Here is a 17,462-nt window from a genome sequence, read left to right on the forward strand (position 1 = left end):
TGCTGAAGATCTGAAGAGGAAAAGTAACAAAAGCTAATCAGAGTCCTAACAGAAATGGTTTTCCCCTGGAAGTTCACTGGCATCAACAGATCTGCAGAGGACGTCCAGATTTAGACAACTGCAAACTTGGAAATCAACCTGTTTTGTCACCTTTTTTTTTTTACATATTCTGTGATGCTAAGAATGTAATTTGGCTTGAAGGATATATCATGTAAGATACATGTGGTGTTCAGCCCACAGAGCCATACAAGAGTCACTTCAGATTCCAGGAGTGGTATAGCTGTTATTCATGACAGCATGTACAGCAAGGATCAAAGGTATACAAATATGTCTATTGCATAATACTAGATATGGAGCGCTTGTGATGGATGTCTTGTGATTAATTGCAAGGATTAAGACACAAAAGAAATGTTTTGCTAAGTGAATTCAGAATCCTCAAAGCCTTCTCCTTAAAGTAAAGTTTTGAACAGCCTGAAAAGTCAGAGCCTACAGGTGTAACTGTTCTTTAAAGTAGCTGTGAAAGTAACTTTGTTTGGCATTAGATTTGTGGGTGATTTCTGAATAAACTTTGCTGAAGCAGAAATATTTGTGTAATCTGTAAGCTCAGTGTACTTCTGTCACGTTCCCTAGTGCCAAAACTAAATGGACTTGATCGATATGTGTGATTTAATCTTGTTCTAATTTGCCAGTAGTGGTGATAAATGTCATCCATGTGTAACTAGTCCATCATTTAAAATTCTGATTGAAAAGAGGAAGACTGGTATTTTGTCTCTTAAATATTCCTCATACTTGGATGAATTAATAAAATGAACCAAACTGAAATGAAAAAAAAAGTTCTCTTTGCCCATGGAATTACAATTACCAGTTGCATAGATACAGGTTCTCAACAATTATCCAGTGACTTTTTGTATGCTTGCTAAAACTCTGAACAGAGGAAGATCAACATGTCACTTAGGCTTTTTTGTAATTAATCTGATTTTAACGTACTGTGTGAAGTTTGGCCACAGTATGTAGAGTATAATTTAAGTTTTATTTTAAATAAAATAAACATTTAAATAATATTAAATTAAAAATCCATTTTAATTATATTAAACCTAAGGAGAAGATTCTTTGGAAACGGTTGTGCCCTTGCTCAGCTGTCTCTAGATTCACAGTTGTGCTTTAGTACCTTGCCTGTAATTGAGAACCAGGACCTGTAAATATTAATACTAGGAGGATAATAAATACAGCAAAATAATAGCATCAAGGAGAGGGAATATTTTTAGTAGATCTTCTGTATTAAAAAAGTAACAATAGCTTCCTTATCATTAATAACTTTATAATTGGGCTTTTTCTAACCTTCATCTTGATATACCCTCCTTCTGTAAACATTTTTTGCAAGATGGTGAATTCTTTTAATATTTCAAGTAAAGCCAAGCAGTGTTTATTTTCATTGTTTTTAAATAAGTTGGAGTGAGTGGCACAGAATTTTCAGATGCTGCCTTCATGCAAAATTCATACAATTATACGACGCTTTCTGTATTTATTTGGAATGGCAAGAGCGAAAAAAGAAAAGTACTGCTATCATAAAACTGCCTAAACTGAGGATCCTTGTCCCTTCCCCATCCTGATAGGAGTAACTGCTTCAGTACCACTGCCTCTCCCCAAACATTGAAAGTATCAACTCTTTGAACAAGGTCCTTGTTTTTCTTTCAAGGAATTGACTAAGACAATTTGCTGAATGTGTTTGTTTTTGATACGTTTGCAGGCACAGAAGCAAAATGTTTGTTTTTCAGTCAGTGGGTTATAATTCCTAATCACTGTAGAAACATTGATGGACGGACCAATGCATTTTTATCAACTTGGTAAGCTACCTTTACCCTTACATTGTAAGAGTAGTAGCACTGCTAATTTTTCACTAACACTCCTCCTGAGTCTTATTATAGAATAATTCAGAGGGTCAAGAATGACCACATACTCCATTTTATACATAAACCGTGATTTTCTTATAAGAAAGAAATGTTTTGAGACCTCATACTGCATTCTTCCTCTCAATGTTCAGTGAATTCTTAGTTGGATGTGTTGGTTTTAATTTCTTATTCCAGTTTTTTCAAGACTCCATAGTTTCTGGATTAGCAGATACAAGAAATATAGTTTGTTGACTGAGCTGTAGCTCTAGTGAGAAACCATTTTGATAGGATCATTTAATTCTGTGAAAAGGGTAAGATGGTAAAGAAAATTCCCCATTCAGTTTAAAGACAATCTGTAGTTCTCCAGTCTTAATTTTCCCAGTTATCTGGTGTAAGCTTGGGGTTTTTTGTTTATTGTTGTGATTTTTGTGTGCTTTGGGGTTTTTTTTGTCTGTGTCTCTTAAGTAATAGTGTAGCCTGCAAAGTTTCGTGTTCACCAATTGTCTTTGCTAAATATGTTTATTGAAACAAAGTTGTATGGCAGTTCAAACTATAGATAGAAAGATTTATTTTTTATAGGGAAGAGTAATTTAAAAATCAACAATATGGACAGAGCAGAAAAACATTTATGTCAGCAGGAAATGTATCAGCAAGACAGCTGACACACAAGAGGTGGCTGGCCTAAGGGAGAATGGCAAAAAAGTGTTTGCATCTCCTAATCCAAAGGACTTGCTCCAAGGAGGTGTGTCATTACTTAGAGTCTGTGTGCTGACAGTATCTAGAAATAGCTTTAATGTGCTAAAGGCTGTGCATCCCTTGGGTGAAGGGAGGATTCCTGCCACAAATTATTACAAATCTGAGCTTGTGTTCAGGTAAAGAATAATAACTGTTGAAGTATTGTTTTGTTATTCATACCCACTATATTTTATTTTTCCTTAGATAGGTGATCTGTTACTACATCAAGAAATTAATTGTTCTACTTTTAACTGCACTTCTCTAAGGAAATGTTCATAATTCAGTAATAGTGTAGAAGAACAAGTGCAAGCAGAAGATGCGCAAGAGAGGATGTTTGTGGTTAGAATGGCAAAATGAATCTCAAGAGAGATGAGTTTTCTGGCTTATGGAAATAAATATTTGCTGCATGTGCAACTCAAGTGAGCCGCTTTATGCGTCTAACTTCAGGAGGAATGCTGGGAGCGTAGTCTATTGTTTGTGAGGTAAATATCCGAAGAGCCATATTTATGAGAGATACTTGGCTGAGTATCCATCCCAAATGATTTCAGCAAACTTACATGCCCACTTTTAAGGCACTTCTCTCTGTGCAGGAGATTGGTGGCCAGTCACTAGTGGTGTCCCCCAGGGATCAGTGCTGGGCCCCATCCTGTTCAGTATCTTTATTGGTGATCTGGATGAGGGGATTGAGTCCATCATCAGTAAATTCGCAGATGACACCAAGCTGGGAGCAGGCGTCTATCTGTTAGAAGGTAGAAGGGCTCTGCAGAGGGACCTTGATAGGCTGGATAGAGTCCAACAGCATGAGATTTAACACATCTGAGCACCAGGTTCTACACATTGGCCACAACAACCCCATGCAGAGCTACAGGCTGGGGACAGAGTGGCTGGAGAGCAGCCAGGTGGAAAGGGACCTGGGGGTACTGATTGACAGCAGCTGAACATGAGCCAGCAGTGTGCCCAGGTGGCCAAGAGAGCCAATGGCATCCTGGCCTGCATCAGGCATAGTGTGGCCAGCAGGAGCAGGGAAGTCATTCTGCCCCTGTACTCAGCACTGGTTAGGCTGCACCTTGAGTACTGTGTCCAGTTCTGGGCCCCTCAGTTTAAGAAAGGTGTTGAATTGCTGGAGCATGTCCAGGGAAGGGCAACAAGGCTGGTGAGGGGTCTGGAGCACAAGCCCTATGAGGAGCTGCTGAGGGAGCTGGGACTGTTTAGCCTGGAGAAAAGGAGGCTCAGGGAAGACCTCATTGCTGTCTACAACTACCTGAAGGGAGGTTGTAGCCAGGTGGGGGTTGGTCTCTTCTCTCAGGCAATCAGCATCAGAACAAGAGGACACAGTCTCAAGCTGTGCAGGGGGAAGTTTAGGCTTGATCTTAGAAAGAAGTTCTTCACAGAAAGAGTGATTGCCCATTGGAATGGGCTTCCCAGGGAAGTGGTGGGGTCAGTGTCCCTGGAGGTGTTTAAGACAAGACTGGATGAGGCACTTAGTGCCATGGTCTAGTTGATTAGATAGGGTTGGGTGATCAATTGGACTTGATGATCTTGGAAGTCTCTTCCAACCTGGTTGATTCTGTGATTCTGTGATTTTTCCTTTCCTCTTTCAGTACTCTGCAAAAGTAGCCAAGGATCAAAAAAAAAAAAAAAACCTGCTTTAATGGTTAGGAAATTCTCACAGTGTGTCAGGGATGGGACGTTTCCCACTAACCTGCTACTATTCTGGATCCCCTCTGCCAGGAATGTGTGTTTTGGTGTTTCACAGAGCTGGGGCTTGTAGAGGTCCCTTCCAAACTCAGCCATTCTGTGATAGTCCTGTCCTATCCATTACTTGTAGATCTCCATAAAAATTGTTTTTATGAAATATGTCCCATGTTTGTTTTTTTTTTCTCTCTCTTTTCATGATCATTCTTACTGTGTCACATCTTGACGTGCCAAGTAGTTACGTTGTATTATTTGTCATAGTGGGGCACCTGGGAATCTCAGTTGTGGACCAGAGTGAGGTGAGAATTAGAGAACGTATTAAGGCAACATTATTCAGCACAGTTGACTAGACATAGCAGGACAGCAGTGGTTTGGTTGTGGTCATATTTTTGAGTATGAGTGTGAAAACAAAAGAGTTTGTGGAGAAGAGTTATAGGGAAAACAATGCAGTAATTTCACAGCTATTTCTGTGGAGTTCATCTGAGTATGAGAAAAAGTATGCATGTTTCAAATTAAACGAATAACTTATTTGGCCAACTGAATACGTGAGTCAGTTGGTTGAAAGAGGAAAAGAATGACTTTGCAGATGGATTTATAGGGCACATGATTTATGGGTAGAAATACGCTGTTTCCTGTGTCCACCTTATTGGGTTGGACACTCGGGACACCGGAGGTGTAACTTACGTGGCAGTAACAGGAGGCACCCAGCCTAAACTGCCACAATAGAGCTGGGTGATAGGTTGGACTGGATGATCTTGGAGGTCTCTTCCAACCTGGTTGATTCTAGGATTCTATGATCTCATCAGTAGGAAGATAGGCCACAAAATACCTTTAAAATGGGAATGGGAAGTTTATATTTGTTGCATTCAGAAAGCAGAAGGGAGCTAAAGGATCTTGGGGGAAAAAAGAATGAAGAGTCAGAACAATAATTTCAAGAATATCTTGAAGCACCATGCTGAAAGGATAGGAATGATGCAAGACTGAGTGGGTCAAGGAAAAGAATTCTGGGGATAGTGAGAAGAGGTTATGCAGGAAGATGCAGGGACCTCTAGAATGTCAGGACCCAAAAAGCTGGGTTCAAGAGATTACTTAGCCTGTAGGCCTGACTGACATCTAAATGTGGCCTTAACCATGCCAGATAGAAGGAGAAGAAGTTGCAGCATCTGTCAGTGATTTATTTTTTTTCTTTCCTTTTCCAGGCAGAGAATAGAATGATGTGGAGTTAAACATCCACAGCAAAATGTTACAGAAACAGGACACCAAATAGAGGCAGAGTTACAAAACAGAGCAGACTGAAGACAGCGAGTAATATACCAAAGCTGTTAAACTACAGCCTTGAGGACTCCCCACATTTAGCAAAAACTGGGATCCATGGTGATAATTTAGTACTGTTCTTTCAGCACTAATAGTATCTTTTCCCAGGCTAGTTTTAAGAGTCTTTTTGTGATTTAAAATGGTGCTCTATAGAAACTGAGCTACCAGAAGTATAGTCAGAATCCTCTAACACAATATTTGATTACAGTGTTTATTCACACTGTCTTGAACCTCAGCTGGCAGGGATCAGCATATATGTGAACCACAGTGTAGCTATCAAAGAAAAACAGCTTCTAGGAGCCTCAAATTAATGATAGAAGTTGGAAAGGGACATCCCATGCTCTGGGAAAGGAGGGAAAGGTAGAGGAAAGTAGTAAGTGGGAAGACAATGTGAAAGAAAAGAAACAACCAGTTCCACTGAGGGAATATTGAGTATTATCTCTAATTGCTGCAAATTCACATTGCCAGTTATAAGCTAATAATCAGATACTGTAGACATACAAATGCATTAATACATAGTTTCATTTTCCAGTGTACATCAGTATTCTGTCTACAGCTTGCTGCAGCTTGGCTGGTAAGAGATTTATTGTCTTTCAAGTGTCTTTCCTAACAGTTCAAAAAGCTTGCATTTTCTCACTAAGCATAATTTTAAAACATCATACTTTTTAAAGGAAGGACTTAATAGAAGTACAATACAGGAGGACAGTTTCTTTCTTTGCATTGTTATTTCTACTGTGCTGAACTCTGTTTTATGGTTGCTTTATTGTGGGGCAAATATTGAGCTGCTTTAATTTGGTTTATTGCAATTGTTGCAATCTCATATTTGTTTGCAATTCGTGTTGGTGGGTTGTTTGGGGTTTTTTTGTGTGTGTCTTTGGTTGGTTGGTTGTTTTTTCTCTTTTTAGAGAGATTTCTAAGAGGCCCACCTGACAACCTACAAATGGAATCTTTCAACTTCCAGCACATTTTGTCCTGGCAGGCAAAAAGTGATCCAGCTGTGCCAACGTACTATCGTGTACTCTACACTGACTACAGGCAAGTCTCATTTTATAAGACACAAATTTTACTTCTAATGTTTGTCAATTAAAAATACTACATCTGGGGTTTTCTTGTTTATCCACTCGGAAATGCCTTCCCCCTCCACTTGCCCCAGTGATTCCTTGTATCAGAGAATTCAGATAGATTATTTTAATTTTTTTTAACTTGTTTTGAATTACAGTAACTGGAAGACGGCTAAACAATGTTCAAATATTACACAACTGTCCTGTAATCTCACAGATGATTTTAAAAATATTTACACTGAGTATTCAGCAATGGTTCAGAGCTTCATAGGACCTGAAGTATTCAATTCTTCTTTACTTCGTTTTGTGCCACATACTGACAGTAAGTTCTCTGCTCATTTTCTCATTTCAGTAGTTTTTATTCATCCCTGACTATATTCTGCTATCTTTACAGTAAGGCACTCCAAACAGACTCAGTTGGTAGCTTATTCCTTTAAGAGAATATGAATTTGTACATAATCTATCACATACCTGTTACAAGACATAGAATATATAGATATCTTTCTAAAATTAGTGGGTATGGTAGTTCTGATAAATAGATGAGGCTCTTGTTTTGAAATAAAATGTATATATAAATACAGAGGAAATGGTGTGTCAAGCACTGGCATGCATGCTCATAGTAAAAAATCTCCGAAGTGCATAAGATACATAACTTTTCAAAATCCAGCATTGTTTTTTATGTCTTCAAGTAGTGTTAAGAGTTAAATTCCATGTCTGCACAAGGTGTAGGGGAAGAGATTTACTTGTTTGTTTACCAACCTGCTTTTTTCCATTTCCTTATTGAAACCAGTTGCTTACTAACTGTGACATCTTCTAATGCCAGAAGTGGCATCACCCTTAATTATATTTAGTATTCAGTTGTGGAGTAACAGACAGACTGAGGAACAGTTGGAGGACTATGGAGGAAAATAGGTCATGTTACCTCTGAATTCAGCACAGAGGCAGCCACCCTACATCCACTTAATAGTCTAAGAAATGATGAAAAGTTGGAGAGGATAGGGAGAATGACCACAAGGGTAACTGAAGGATTTGAGAACATCTGTCTGAGGTGGAGATCTTCAGTCTTTCAGCAGGTAGTTTAAGAAAGAGAGGGATCAGAAGGTGCATTGACCACTAGATAATATGATGGCAGGCTTCTTCAGTCTTGTAAAAAAATGTGTAACACTATACCCTGACTGGAAGCTGAAGCTAGGTACATTTTGGACAGTCACAAGAGGCATATTTTGAATTGATCACTGGAACAAACTGTAAGGTGCTCTGACCGATTGTGCATCACTGGCAGCTTGTAAATTGAAACTGGATGTTTTGCCAGTAGTTCTGTGGTTCAAACCATAAGCAATTGAGTGATCTTGTTTTCCAGGGCACAGGACTTAGGTGAACCCTGTAGTGTTTAATTGTTTTACAGTGCCTGAACAGGAGAGTATCGGTATTCCGAGGTAGTTCTCTACTGGGTGTAGTCAATCCCTACCTTCAAATACCTGCGGTGGAATCTCATTTGTATTGATAGACAGATTTGAGCAAAGGAAGAAAGGCTACAGAAAGCAGCCACATTTGACTCTAATCAGATTTAAGGTGATATTTATTTGTAATTTAAAACCAAAAATGATGAAGGAGTAAGAGTGCAACCATTTGGCTAGGACATGCTTTCCTGTTTGAGAGTAGATGAGAGCTTGCATTTTTCTAAGTATTAAACTGTTGTTTAATACTTTCAGGAGTATTCAAAAGCCTCTTTCAGGAGTTATCAAAAGCCTTTTTTAAAAATTTTTGTAGAGGTTGGCAAACCAGTCTCCACCTTGATCAACATGTATACACTTCTGGAAAAGACAGACATGAAGTGCAAACTCTAAATGTTCATGGTTGTAGGGTCTTTTTTATTATTATTCCTACAATGTGCTATGCAGAAATGAAAGATTACGGAGGTGGTTTGTTCTCACAGCATTTTTCAAAGTTGCTACTTCTTTCCTGTGTTGGAGGAAAGAAGATCTTCTGATGTAGTTTCAGAGAAAGGAGGCAATTAGTGTACATGGCTCTTCAAACATGTACATGTCCTGAGGACCTGAGCTTGAGAGATTACTTTAAACTCAATTGAAGTCTCACAGTCTTCACAAATTTCACCTCTGCTCCCTGTCAGAGTTTTTAGTCTTTGGAGTTCAGTTGTAAAGTTTAGACCTATAGCCTTCCTTACAATCACAATGAATATGTGCAGGGCTTACACACCACCAAACTTCTACAAATATTCCTTTCAGAGAGTGACTAGACGGTGATAATCAAGAAAGTAACCAGCTTTTCCTATGCATTAACCTCAGCTTTCCTCTCAAATAGATTAAAAATCTCACATCTCTGTGGAGCTGAAGCACAACCTCTGTCACCTTTCTCCTTCATATTTCCCTACCACTGTTTTCTGTTCTTAAAATCTAGTTGTACAGGAAAAGATTGTTTAACTGTGGAAATTAAATGTTGTAAGGCCTTGTGGTTTTACAGCAATGACATACTCTGGAATCTGATTACTCAGCTATACTGAGTAATCTGTCCCCAAAGTAGAAATGGTACTGAATACATCTTGTGGGTTGTTTTCTATCATTATTTTTGGTCTTTCTTTTTTTTTGATAGCATTCCTGGGACCAGCAGAAGTTAATATCAGTTCCTGTCGAAACTGCATAAATGTCACAATAAAGCTGCCAACCTCTCACTTCAGAGAAAATGAAAAACTACTGTCTTTAATTGATATATATGAAGATCTTGATTATGTGATAACACTGAAAACCCTTAATCAAGAGCATAAGGTAAAGAACTTTGGGTTTTTTGTGCTTTAGGGGTGAAATACAGAAAACATACAATGGCTCTGATGGTTAGCAGATTCACAGAAGCAAATATGTAAATAGTAGATCCCTAAAGAGAATGGCAACTATAATCTTGGGTTCCTCTTACTGCACAATAGCAGACCTAGAAGAGGCATACTAGTTGTCCTGTAGCCTTACTTGAATAAAGCACAGGCTCAAGTGATTAGTCTCTGGGAAGACAAGGCAAAGACAGTTTACTACTAGCAGGCATATGCACAGCTGATAGGAAAAGAAGTTCAGGAAAACAGTCCAATAGTTTTCTGTCAAACTGGGAAAATGCATCCAGATATTTTCTGAAACATCCTGTTCTGGGACAGGTACTTTTTCTTTTTCTTTTATTTTTTCTTCTTGTTTTTCTTTTTTTTCCTTCTTGTTTCTCCCTTCTCCACCCCCCTCCATTCTTTTTTTTTATTGTTATGCTGAAATAGGTAGATAGGTGTAACTAGAACTTGAAATGATCCTCACAAAATTGGAGAAATAAAATAGGAGATAATTTAATAAGGATCAATGCAAGGCATAACACTTAATAATTGTGTAATGAGTGGAGTGGTAACAACTACACGGCATTAGTTTTGCTGGAAGGGATGAGAGCATTCTATAGTAATAACAGCTAAGCATGACTCACATGTTCCTGAGAGATTTTTTTTAAAAATCATATTTTTATGTGCTCAGTGTTTGTAAAGCTCACCGACTTCACACCAGTCTGGAGTTGAGAAAAGATGTGTATCAGCTGAGCAGGGTCTGGAAAGGAACAGTGAGCACTGTGGAAGATCCTAACATATGAGCTGTAACAAAATGCTGGAATAATAGGGAACCACTTAGTATAAGCAAGCAAAGCACAGTTGGAGGCCAGAGTCTCTGAGTACATAAACGTTTGTTACAGAAGAGGAAATAAACCATTCGCTGTGGCTGTGACCAAAACCAGTGAAGTCAAATTGATAGTTCTGAAGACTTCAAATTAAACATCAAGGATGACATTACTACCTCGGCTGGCAAAGCACTGGAATAACTTGCCTGATTAGAGCATACACTCTACTCGAAGTTTTGAACAGCAGGTCAGGCAGGTCCCTGTTAGGAATTTGACTCATTCTGCCATGAGTCACAGAAGACAGACGACAACAACTTGCAGGCCATGGATATTTTTCCTCTGATTTGTGAATCAGGATATCACTTGCAGTTTTGAATCTGTACAGTCTGTGAGGCTACTTCAAGGGGACATAATAGTGACCAACAGTTAGAGACAGAAGGCAATTTATCTTTGATAATAAGATATTTCACAAAGAGGTGTAAAGTAGGCATCTTGAACATCAGGTAGAATTAGAGATGAAGCATTTGCCTAGGTAAACTGTTGAGTTACTGTGTCAGTTTCTGCAGTTTCACATGCTACTGTTTCTGAAATTGCTATTGTGTTTTATCAGTGACTGGGCATCTCTTTTTAGGTAAATGGTTAATTTCAAAACATTGTCTTTTGTGACAGAGAACACAGGAGAAAACCACTGAAGAAATGTTTAGTACTGTCATTGAAGAATTGTATCCAAATCAAAATTACTGTGTATCTGTTACAGTCACTGCATCTCTAAACAAACATTCCATCCCATCAGCCTGGAAATGTGGCATTGCTGAGTCTGTAGCTCAACAAGGTAACTGTGCTGCTGTGGTACAGGAACAGATTGTTTGATTTTTATTGTGTGCAAGTGTTTGTATGTAGGAAGATTTATAAATCAATCCTAAAAATAGTAAGAGAGGAAATACCTTCTAAGTGATAATCATTGTGGGGTATTACAAGTGAAATATAAACATTTGGGGCTGCAAATCTATTGTTAATCCTATGAGCCATACAAATCTCCGTTACCTGTATAAATAGTTATCAAAGATGGTGTGTAACTTCAATTCTTGACTCTAAATTGATATTTGGTCTTGTCTTGACTTTGGACCAGATGACCTCCAGACGTCTCTTCTAACCAAAATTATTCTGTGATATTAAGTAGGTGTTCTGAATGTGAAATATGAAATGTGGTCATTGGAACCTTGATTCATGTATGTTTATTTGTTTGGGTTTTTTTCAGATGCAGATTATCACACAGTTACTATCGCAGCTGTTGTCTGTTTTTTATTGATCTTAGCTGTTTCCCTGAAGTGTATGCACACAGCAGGTTTTATTCTTCTTAACAAATTGCTTCCACGTACCTTGGTATGTAATAATTCTCATATTTAACCTTCCTAGTTGGGAGGAGGAAGTTTACTAACTGAAATTTTTAATCTTGTGCATTAGGTACAAATTATGTAAGTATATATATAGTGCTTTAATTTTCAGTTTACCTATGTCAATGTGTACAGGCTGCAAGTCATGCAGAACAAATATTCTGCAGAACAAATAGTCTTTTTCAAAACCATTTCTTGTTACCTCTGTGACAAGTTACTAAACAGAGATAGAGGTGTGATTGTATCACCCTACTTAGTGCTTGTCAGACTGCACCTGGAATGTTGCCTGGTCCCCATGACACAGGAAAGATGCAGGCAGATTGGAGAGGGGTCCAGAGGAGAGAACCATGAAGATGAGAAAAGGGATGGATAACCTGCCCTGTAAGGAAACGCTGAAGGAGTTAGATCTTTTCTCCCTGGAGGAGAGAAGGCTCAAAGGGTACCTCATTCCAGTAATCTAGTAATTGAAGAGTGGCTACAAACAGGACAGAGGCTCTCAAGACAAATGGCAATGGATGTAAGTTGTACTAGGAGAGGTTACATTTCTATATAAGAAAGAAATTTTTGACACTGAGATCAATCAATCACTGGAACAACCTCCCCAAGGATGTGGTAGAGTCCCCATCACTGAAGGCTTTTCGATACGTGTTTTGGCATGGTGCTAGATAATCACATCTAGGCTCGCTTTCCCATGAAAGGTTGGACCATACGGTCTTTCAAGGTCCCTTTGAGCACAGGCTGTTCTATGATTCTATGAAGTTAGAGGGGACAAGCAGCAGTGAAGGGGAAATCCCTCCCCAAAGTAACTAAATTAACTCTTTATGCTACAAAGAAGCAGGCTAGGGCCTATAGCAGAACACCCAGCATAGGACAATTAATCGCTTGCCCTTTGAAGATTACCTTATATGTAAACCCTCCCTACAGCAAACAAATATCTCCTATCTGAGCCAGGACAGTAACTCCAAAAGAAAAACCTACTCAAGTTCTTAGGTGAAATGCCTGGAGAGAAGACCAGTTCTCTGTCAAGAAGGATGCTCTAGAAACATCCAGAAGCAATGGATGCACATTAACAAAGCAGTTTCTGACACGTTTTGCCTCCGTTATTTCTCCCTGCAGCATTCTCTCTAAGAACAAAACAAATTACCCATGTATTTTTCATTTATTATACCAAAAAAAAAAAATCAGAGCATTTCCTGAAGATTTGAGGATAGTTTAGTCAGATTCCTGATTGCTGGAGTTTAAAGGCATTTTGAGACTCTGCAACTGAAAGCAAATATTTAAAACTTACTTTTAAGGCCTTTATTATGTTTCCGTAGAAAAGACAAAAGTTAGCTGTAAGATCCAGTTGGGTATGGGCATATATTTGTCTCAAGAGTGAGTATTATATGGGACACCATTACTTGTACCTCTTGATGACAGTTTATTATGGCCCAACCCCAGCAACCAAGCACCACACAGCTGCTTGCCTGTTCTCCCCTGGTGGGTTGGGAGAGCAAGTCAGAAGCCAAAATGAGAATACTTGTTGGTTGAGACAAGGGCAGGCAAAGCAAAACAAGGAATTAATTTGCTGCTTTCCATTGGCAGGCAGGTGTTCAGCCATCTCCAGGAAAGCACGGTTCCATCACACCTAATGGTTACTTGGCAAAGATAAGCACTGTCACTCTGAACATCCCCCAATCCCTTCTTCTTAGCCCCAGCTTTATATGCTGAACATGGTGTCATGTGGTATGGCATAGCTCTTTAGTCAGCAGAAGTCAGCTGTCACAGCTATGTCCATTCCCAGCTTCTTTCCACCCTAAGCCTACTCGCTGATGGGATGGTGTGAGGAGAAGTAAGCACTACTTAGCAATAACAAAAACATCCCTGTGTTAGCAACACTGTTTTCAACACAAATCCAAAACATGTCTTCATAGTATCTAGTATGAGGCTAATTTACTCTCAGTCTGTTGTTCCTGTGGTGATGAATGAAAATGGCCTAGAGTTGGCACTTTTGGTCAGATTATCCCCAAAAGATGGGACAGTTATTTAGGCACATCTGGAAAAGAAGAGAGTTACTGTTAGTGCTCTTAAGACTTTATTTTTTCTTAAACTTCGTGGTTATTGTCCACAAAAGAAGTCAAGGACAGCTTGTGAGAAGTACTAAAAGTAAAGGTCCAGCACCCTTGTAAGAGCAAGGTCTGGATGGTTGTTGGATATGATCTCACATTCAAGAATTAAGAACTTGTTCTCAGTACATCTCAACAAGGAGACAAAGAACAGACCATCAAAGACCTTCACAGAGATGAGATAATGCCTTGAGGAAGCAGCCTTTAAAGTCTGTTGTTTCTCAGGAAGCCTGAGTCTGCTTTGTAACATCAACAGGACCTCAGTCAAAGGAAAAAAAAACCCTCTTTACTGAATTCAAATATACCTTGCAGGTCCTCAGCCTTCTGGTTTCACAGATATCTCATGCCATAGGTTGGGATGCAGTTATGCACATGTTGTCTGCCAGAAAAGTATCCTAGTTGCTAGAACTGTTAACTAGCAAGTTCAGGATCACTTCCCAGGGTAGCTTGATCTCTGTCTTCTTGCTCCAAGTCTCAGTAATGATTTATTATCGTGTTCTGTTATAAACAGGCATTAGTGAAAAGGATGCCTTACAGTGGAGCACTTTGTAGTAAAAAGAGAATATTTTTATGGCGGTTATCTCTGCCAGAGTCTAGAGCTTGCATAGTCATAGTATCTTAGAAAATAACTCCTGGACCAGGCTGTCATGATCTTCCTGGATATTGGAGTTGAACGAAAACAAAAGACAAAGGAAAAGAAAAGCACAACGTAGTTCTGGAAGAAAACTTAAGTCAGGGCAGGGGTAGGGAGAAGTATGGGCATGTACAAAAGGTGAACAGCACCCGCATTGCCTTCCAAATGCTAAGGTATTCTCAGTAGTCACATACAGTGATCAGTAAGAAAGTCTATCATTAAGGAAGAGTACTTAAGGAGGAAAGACAGGTAATTGGTAATATATCACTCAAATCTTTCCTCTATTTTGAATAAAATTATTTCTTTGACTTTTCTGGTGTCATGTTTTGATGCTTGAGGAACCCAGTCTCAAGTCATCTTAATTAGTAATTTTAATAGAAGAGACTGATCTGCCAGTAAATTTCAAGCAAAAATAAAATGATTCCTTGGACTTATTTCTATCCAATTTTGGGGTCTTCCCCCCCCCCCTTTTTTTTTTTTTTTCCTTTTCTAGCTTCTTTTACATTTAATTCTATGGTGGATTTCAGTATAAATGTTCTCCATTTTCTATAAACATATCCAGAGGAGTTGGTATCAACTTTTTCTAATACTTTTTTTTCTCATGTTTCTGTCTTTTGCTGGGCTTCATCTCCCTAAGATTGGTGAACATGACTTTGCCAAGTAGTGTCTAAGGTTAATTTATTTTATTGTCAACATTTTCCACAATATTGTGAATATTCAATAAGCCTCAGGAGTGCAGAGTAAAACTGAGAAAGTAAGATTTAGGATGTTCCTTGCAAACAATGGTACATTTGTACAGGACATTAAAATTTATCATCCATGTAAAGCTTCTCTTTTGCTTGGTAACTGCAAGAGCTAATACAGAGTTGCAGGGCTCACCTCAGGTTCAAGATGTATTTCTAAAATGAGTTTAGAAGTCTTAGAAAGTTACCTCAAAAATGAGAATTAAAATGTTTCATAATGGACACTGCTTGGCTCTAGTTTCATATCTTTGAGGCTATCCAGTGCTGTGTGCCTTGATTTGTAGTTGAAGGCTGTCACGTTTACAGGAATGGAGAAGAGGGAACAGTCCTACATGCCCTGAACTTTATGGAAAAAGCCAAAAACATAGCACAGAATGAATGATTTGTTTGACAGCCTCATGATTGGAGTTTTGGGGGTTTTTTTCATATTTTTCTATGCATAGATGCAAATTTGGCTAATGTTTTTTTTTTACTTCAATATTTTAGGTATGCACCAGGACATTAGCCTATTCAACTTGGACACTGGAATCTGAAGACATAGCCTCTGTAGAGATCATTTACAAAGAGGTTAAAAAAAAAGCAAATGAATCCAACAGTAGTGTCAGAGATGAGGATGACAGTGATGACAGTGACAGTGATGCCAGAAGTAATCATGACTATACAAGACGTGATATCATAAGCAGAGTACCTCATTCCCCTGATGCACCAAATGTGTTTGTGCAGTACTCTACAAACCGTACATGTGATGACAGCAGCAGCCAGGCAAGTGAAAATCCAGATACTGACTCAGAAGACTTTGAAGAGCATGAGATGGACATTGAAGAAGATAAAGACACAAGTAGTGGGTTACTTAATTCTTTCTCTGATGTAGATTCTAACTATACTTTTAAACGAAGCAACAGTGCTTGCTTTACTATTAACTTAAAAACTGTGCTCTTGGGAACCTCTGAAGAGAAAGTGGATGGTTCTGCAGCTCTTCTTTCTTCTGAAGAAGATGCAGCTGACTGGCAATGTACTCATGGTTTTGAAGAAAAACTGGATGACACAGAAAGTGCGCAGAAACCACACTGCCGTAACAGCTCACGTGAATGGCAAAATTCCACTGGCTCTTCTGATGAGAGTGAATCATCAGATTCAGATATGAACCAAAAAACTGAATACATAAGGAGATGAGTAATTGAGAACCACTATTATTTTCTAACATACAAATCAATATTGGCCAACATTTATTTCTGGACTCAACATACAGATCTTGTCTTTTTTTTTAACACTCTGTGAATATATGTTTGAACACTGAAAATATGTAGCGTTCATTTTTAACAAATATTTCTCTGATCTCTCCAGATTGCTCCAGGTATGGTTCAAGTTGGATTATCTACAGAAAAACAAAAATGAGTGGCTGGTCTCTGAGCCAGACCACTTTTTAAATTGTCTTTTTTTTATTCTTTAACTCTGTTGATGGATTACTCTGAAACCTGCTTTGCTGGTTGGATTGCTACATTTGTGCAGGGAAAGCTGATCAAGTGAAATAATGGAGACAGGGATAAGAATACCTGGCTTATAAAAAGAGTTATCCTTACTGTGATTTTTTTTTTAATGTAATTTTGTGGAATTATTGAATATTACATTTTTTATAAATAACTTTTATGACATTTAAAAGTTACATCAGTGTACAGTTTTTATATATGTAGACATTTTAACATTTATGCTTCATAAAAAGAAAATTTTTCACATCTCTGTTTGAATTTTTATTGTAGTTCCTCCATGCCCCTGAAAAGCTGTGAGTTAGCCTATAAAGAATTTATTCCTAGGGGAAGGCTTTTAGGTATCACATAGCTGAGTGAAAACCCCAACTTTTTTCACCTTGTGTTGATTTGTTACTTTTTTCCCCACAAGCCATTTCTTGACTGCCATGGGTGGCAGTCATTCTTCTGATCAAGATAGCTGAGAATAATTTCTAAGATGCTGAAACATATTCTGCTGATGCTGTGCTACTGTTAAGTGTTAAGCAGCTGTAAGTACCTGACAGTCTGATTCTAGAAAAACTAATTGGTTGCAGATTTATGCATCCGTAGAGGCAGCGGGTGAAGCTTCCACTCGCACCGACACTGTACTGCTTTGCTGTTTGTATACTGTCACTGGTGTGCACCTCTCCACAGCAGTAGAAGCCCAGGAGCATTGCTCACTCAGAAGCCAAGGCATTGGGACTGTGTGTTCCGTGGAAGTCCTCATTTAACAACAGGA

General features: G+C 38.6%; 1 protein-coding gene across 1 annotated transcript; it reads left to right on the forward strand.

Annotated features, from left to right (window-relative positions):
- Positions 1-200: 200 nt before the first annotated feature.
- Positions 201-16,454, forward strand: IFNAR2 (interferon alpha and beta receptor subunit 2). Its single transcript, XM_054383153.1, is given in 10 exon segments — positions 201-317; positions 1,748-1,800; positions 1,802-1,844; positions 6,166-6,207; positions 6,539-6,668; positions 6,853-7,016; positions 9,305-9,477; positions 11,012-11,174; positions 11,607-11,725; positions 15,705-16,454. Coding segments are annotated over 10 exon segments (1,602 nt in total). The 5' UTR covers positions 201-289; the 3' UTR covers positions 16,392-16,454.
- The last annotated feature ends 1,008 nt before the right edge of the window (positions 16,455-17,462 follow it).

Source organism: Indicator indicator, chromosome 1, assembly GCF_027791375.1.
Source record: "Indicator indicator isolate 239-I01 chromosome 1, UM_Iind_1.1, whole genome shotgun sequence".
In the NCBI taxonomy this organism is placed as follows: domain Eukaryota; kingdom Metazoa; phylum Chordata; class Aves; order Piciformes; family Indicatoridae; genus Indicator; species Indicator indicator.